The sequence below is a fragment of the Cucumis melo genome, chromosome 11 (assembly GCF_025177605.1).
Source record: "Cucumis melo cultivar AY chromosome 11, USDA_Cmelo_AY_1.0, whole genome shotgun sequence".
In the NCBI taxonomy this organism is placed as follows: domain Eukaryota; kingdom Viridiplantae; phylum Streptophyta; class Magnoliopsida; order Cucurbitales; family Cucurbitaceae; genus Cucumis; species Cucumis melo.
In genome coordinates, this window is record NC_066867.1 from 12,709,346 (window position 1) to 12,714,909 (window position 5,564).

At 31.4% G+C, this 5,564-nt stretch overlaps 1 protein-coding gene across 1 annotated transcript; it reads left to right on the top strand.

Moving 5' to 3' along the window:
• The first annotated feature begins 1,264 nt into the window (after nt 1–1,264).
• LOC127143915 (uncharacterized) lies at nt 1,265–4,165 on the top strand. Its single transcript, XM_051079215.1, has 2 exons — nt 1,265–1,532; nt 3,513–4,165. Exons 1-2 carry the CDS (start codon nt 1,427–1,429, stop codon nt 4,163–4,165), a joined length of 759 nt encoding a protein of 252 aa, XP_050935172.1. The 5' UTR covers nt 1,265–1,426.
• The last annotated feature ends 1,399 nt before the right edge of the window (nt 4,166–5,564 follow it).

A 5,564-nucleotide genomic window follows, 5' to 3' on the forward strand; every position in this document is an offset into this window, starting at 1 on the left:
TATAAAAACAACTCAAAATATTTTTAAATATAATAAATATCACATTTATAAATAAGTATCCGGTAATATATTTTGTAAATATTTTGATTCATTTTACTTTATTTTAAAATATTATTCTTTTCATTAGAGTTAAAATTGAAATATTAGTTTAAATAACAAAGTTGTTATAATATAATAAAATAATATTATAAAATTAATTTTCATAGATATAACAAAACATCAAACTATTTACGGCACGTGTAACAAAATCCATAAACTTAGCCATTTTTTAAATATTTAAGATTTATCCTCTCGTCTTTTTTCTCTTTCTTGTCTCTGCAGTTTCTTTATTTCCATCGTCTTTTTTCTTTTCTTTTTTTTTTTTTATTTGGATTACCAAATCTAAACGACCGTGTATAAAAAATAACAAAATCTAAAAGATCGTGTGTAAAAAATCTTGAAAAAGATAATTTAGATTGGAATGGTCAAATGTAAATGGTCGTGTATAAAAAATAAATCATCGTGTAGACAAATCTAAACGATCGTGTATCAAGAGAATTAAAAAAATCGTTCAGTCAAATCTAAGCGATCGTATAAACAAATCTAAATGACCGTGTAAAAATAATTAACGATCGTGTAGTAAATTTTTTTTAAAAGAATTGTTTAGCTGAATCTAAACGATTGTGTACAAAATAGATGACGCGTGTTGTTGACGGCATGACTGATGGAGTATTTTTGATATTTTTCACGGTGGGCATGTGAGTTTTTTCCGTTTTCGAAATTATTCTATAAAATGTAAATAAATTGCCGAGTTGTTATATTTTTTAAAATATCTAACTTATATACGTAATATGATGGGCCTAAATAATACTGTATTGTGATTTATCAAAATCTATTTTATATAAATCGGGATATTTTATTATATTTATAAATAATTTAATTTATTTGTAATCGTACGGATAAGCGGTTCTTGTTCTCTCTTTCGAAAGAAAGTTAAAAGTTAAAATTTGAGAAGATCAACATATTTCCATAAAGCAGTACTTGGCAAAAGAGTGTGAAGTTTCAGAGAGTAGTTGGCACAACTTCAACGCTTGGACGCCTCTAAACATACACACGTACGTCTCATCCACAACCAAATTCAATTAAATATGTTTTTGGCCTAAAAAAATAAAGGAACAAAGCGATAAAATTTTCATCAAAGGCAAGAGCTCGTCCAAAACAAAACTCATTTTACTTGAAGACAGCTCAAAATTCAGATCATGATCTTATTAATATATACCAAAAATTAAACATGTCATGTCCCCTTGTTGCTTGTAATGTAATATAGCATTGATCCCTATAAATAGCAGCAGAAACCCCAAGCCTTATTCGAACATCTCACAAACCAGCTTTTTTTTGTTTGTTCCTTTGGTTTTTCTTTCTACGTAGAGTGTGGGTGGGAGAGAGAATGAAGTCCAAAGGTTTTGTATTTGTATGTCTTCTTCTTGTGTCTGCTTTGGTTGTTTCGTGGGCTATAGAATCCCACACTGAGTCAACCCAAGATGAGCAACAAGGTATATTATTCTAATTCTAACTTTAATCTGTACACTACTTGCAAATTGTGATCATGAAAGTACATTTCTTGGGGTTCTGAGTGTGGGGAAAATGACACAGAATTAGAGTAACTCAAATAATTTTTAACTATTCGGCTAATATTTAGATTGGAAATTTTTCAATGCCATTCTTAGTTTTAAAAGAATAGGTGGATTTAAAAGATATTAATTAAATATTTTTTAGTTTAAAACATTTTTTTTAGATTTAAAGATAATCGATATTCTCTTTTTCTTCTCTCCTCTTCTCTTCTGTTCTTCTTCCTATATTTACGTCCAAGTCCCAGTTCAGTATTTTTTGTCTAGAAAAATATGGGTCTTGAAAGTGTCTCTTCTTTTCTTTTATTTTTTTCAATTATTTTTTCCTTATTTTAGAGTTATTGCAGAAAATGGCATAATAATTTGAATACTTTGAAATTTTTGTTGGCCTTTTGAAATTTATTTTATTTGTTCATACTAAGTGTCCTTTTTCTGAATGTAATATCACAAAAATAATTTAGAAAAAAAGTAGCCTATACAACTTTTATACAACTTTTAGAAAAAAATAATCCACAGCATCTTTTTTTTTACGGTTGGTAGAAAAAAAATAGTCCATAGTATCTCTACTTAAATTATATTATTTAAATTTAGAAAAAGAAAATAGTGCATAGCATCTCTATTTAAATATAGCTATTTAAATGTAGCTATAGCATCTCTCTATTTAAATGTAGCTATAGCATCTCTCTATTTAAATTTAGCTATAGCATCTCTCTATTTAAATTTAGCTATAGCATCTCTCTATTTAAATTAAATTTAGCTATAGCATCTCTCTATTTAAATTAAATTTAGCTATAGCATCTCTCTATTTAAATTTAGCTATAGCATCTATCTATTTAAATTTATTTATAGCATCTCTATCTATAAATTTATAGATGAGCTATAGAATCTCTATAGATGAGCTATAGCATCTCTATATATAAATTTAGCTAAGAAAAGAAAATAGTGCATAGCATCTCTATTTAAATTTACAAAATTTAAGAAAAGAAATAATAATGAAAATAGTGCATAGCATCTCTATTTAAATTTAGGAAATTTAAGAAAAGAAATAGTGCATCTCCATTTACATTTTGATAAGAAATAGTCTATAGCATCTCTATTTAAATTAAAAAAAAAAAAAAACTATAATACCTATTTTTTTACCTATTTTTTTTTAAGACAAATGATCAGATATATCTATTGAAGGACCATCCATTTTTAGATTTACAAATTTTGTAGTAGAAAATTTAACCTATTGGTTACTTCTATAATTTAGAAAATACAGTTACATGTATTTTAATATTATATAATCTTTTGTGTTTTTTTTTTTTTTTTTTTTTTCAAACGAAAAAGGGAAAAAAACTAATACTCTGGGTCAACTTTTTTTTATCAAAGTAATCACTCAAACTGTTAAGAAAGATGTTTTTTTTTTTTTTTTTTGCCGACGCCAACGGGAAAAAGACTAATACTCTGGGTAAACTTTTTTTTTTACCAAGTAATCACTCAAACCGTTGAGAAAGAAGATAAATTAGGAATAAAGAAAAAGGAGAAAATAAAAAGTCTTGAGCCCTTAGGCTTGAAAAAGAGAAGTTGGTAGGTGAAGATGAATAGTATTCAACGGAGGAATAAAAGTATTCTAGAGGAAATATTTAATAATTTTAATTTGCAAAATATTATAAAATAATTAAAAAATGTTTAATTAATGAACTTAGAGACCTTCTCAACCTCTACTGAAAAAAAAAAAAGAAAGAAAAAGAATCGAAGGATTGAAATGGTTAAATTGTATGAATTTTTGTTTGGACAAAATAGATATATTTTGTCCATTCTTAGGATGCTTTTAAATAATAATTAAAGGAAAGAACTTCCATGCTGCTTAAATTGTATGAATTTTTGTTACTAACTGTTGCATTTGATATTCTTGGCTCCCAGTGAATCTAGCCAATGACATAGAAGAGTCTAAAAATAGACAAGGTGGCGGTGGCAGTTATGGAGGAGGCGGCGGAGGGTCTAGTGGAGGAGGATCTAGCGGTGGCGGTTATGGTGGAGGTGGGTCTGGTGGTGGTGGCAAGGGCAGTGGAGGATCTGGCGGGGGCGGTCAAGGAGGCAGCGGTGGTGGAGGCCATGGTGGTGGAGGGTCCGGCGGCGGAGGCGGTTATGGAGGAGGTGGGAAAGGAGGGGGAGGGAAAGGTGGAGGAGGTAGTGGATCGAGCGGTGGTGGTAAAGGGGGCGGAGGAAGTGGGTACGGAGGAGGAGGAAAAGGCGGTGGAGGAGGAGGGAAAGGTGGCGGAGGTGGTGGATATGGCGGTGGTGGAAAAGGCGGGGGAGGAAGTGGGTCCGGAGGAGGTGGGAAAGGTGGTGGAGGAGGAGGGAAAGGTGGCGGAGGCGGTGGATATGGAGGTGGAGGAGGAGGGTCAGGTGGAGGGGGTAGAGGAGGAGGAGGAGGAGGAGGAGGGTATGAAGATAGCGAGTATAAAAGAGGAGGCGGAGGTTGGGGCGGAGGCGGTGGTTGGAAGGGAGGCGGCGGTGGCGGAGGTGGATGGAAAGGCGGCGGCGGCGGCGGAAAAGGTGGTGGCGGAAAGTGAAACCAAACGTATATATATATGATAAATATCGGTTAAGAAAAGGTTTTATATATGATGTTTAAAGTGTTAAAAAATTATTAGATGAATAGTAATAATGATGATGGTGGTGGTGGTGGTGGTTGGGATAAGGGACCAAAGTGACGATAGAGTGAAACTAGGAAATTCAAAGGCCTCTTATTCTATACCATTTTTCTTCAGTGTAGATGTGTAGGAAGGAGTATAGCGTTGTATCTTGAACCTCGTAACTATTATTATATATACTATATATAATATTAATTAATATGTTGTTCAAACTTTAGTCTTTTTATATAACACCCATTTAGTAGTATCTGTAAGAAGTCTGTTATTGCTTCGTTTTATTTGTGAAAAAGTATTAAAAATTCTAGCATCCAGAGGAATTGTCAATTATATTCTAATTTTAAGATCGGGGAAATTATATAAAAGATTTGATTAATTAGGTTTTACATTTAAGCTTAACATTTATTTTAGAAAATTGTTGAATTTATATTCATCACCAGTTTAAATTTTACAAATCGTAAAAGTATAATCTTAAAATGTCACAGAGTGATAATAATGAATCACCCGAGTGGTACTGTTAGTAAATTTTATTTGTGAAACAAGATTTCATTACAAAAAAATATATATACACTTTGCATGACACAAACGTATCAAACGTTTTATAATACGTATTTTATTCATCCGATCAAGCTATTTAGAATGAATATTTCTCATCCAATCAACTCCTTAGTTTTTCTATGATATTCTTCCTCTTTTTTTCTATTAGATTATCACTACTACAAAATTGAGTTTACTTGACGCTTTACAATTGATATACTTGACAGTTTTAAGAAAAACTGTCAAATAACATAAAAGAGCATAAAAATAAGAGGTATTCAAAAAATCCAATTTTTTTTGTCTTTTTCTTTTAAATACTTGACAGGTTAAAATTGTTAAGATTATTTTTAATTACTTGACATTTATAAAATTGTCAAGTAATATATAATTTTTTCAATTAAAATTTTTTCTCTTATAATTTTTACTTTTCCATCCTTTTTTTTCTCAATTTTGTAAAAAAATTAAACCCTAACAATTAATTTTCCCTCTTCTAATTTTACTCTTTCCCAAAATCCCCCCCCCCCCCAATTTTGTGAAAAAATTAAACCCTAACAATTAATTTTCCCTCTTCTAATTTTACTTTACCAAAATTTTCCCCCTCAAATTTTGTAAAAAGAATTAACCCTAAATTCCCCCCCCCCCCCCCCCCCAATTTTTGGAATTAACTTAAGTTTTCCTCCTCCCAATTCTCAATCTCCCTCACCCAAGGTCCTCTAAAGCTGCCGTCGCCTACCATCCGTCGGTCGTCTGCTGCCGTCGTGGGAAGATTCAGCCCACGCCGCCC

Excerpts from the sequence above, each read along its gene's own strand:
- LOC127143915 (XM_051079215.1), top strand. The coding sequence starts at position 1,427 with ATGAAGTCCAAAGGTTTTGTATTTGTATGTCTTCTTCTTGTGTCTGCT. Across the intron at positions 1,533-3,512 it reads AACCCAAGATGAGCAACAAG|TGAATCTAGCCAATGACATA; the intron begins GTATATTATTCT and ends CTTGGCTCCCAG.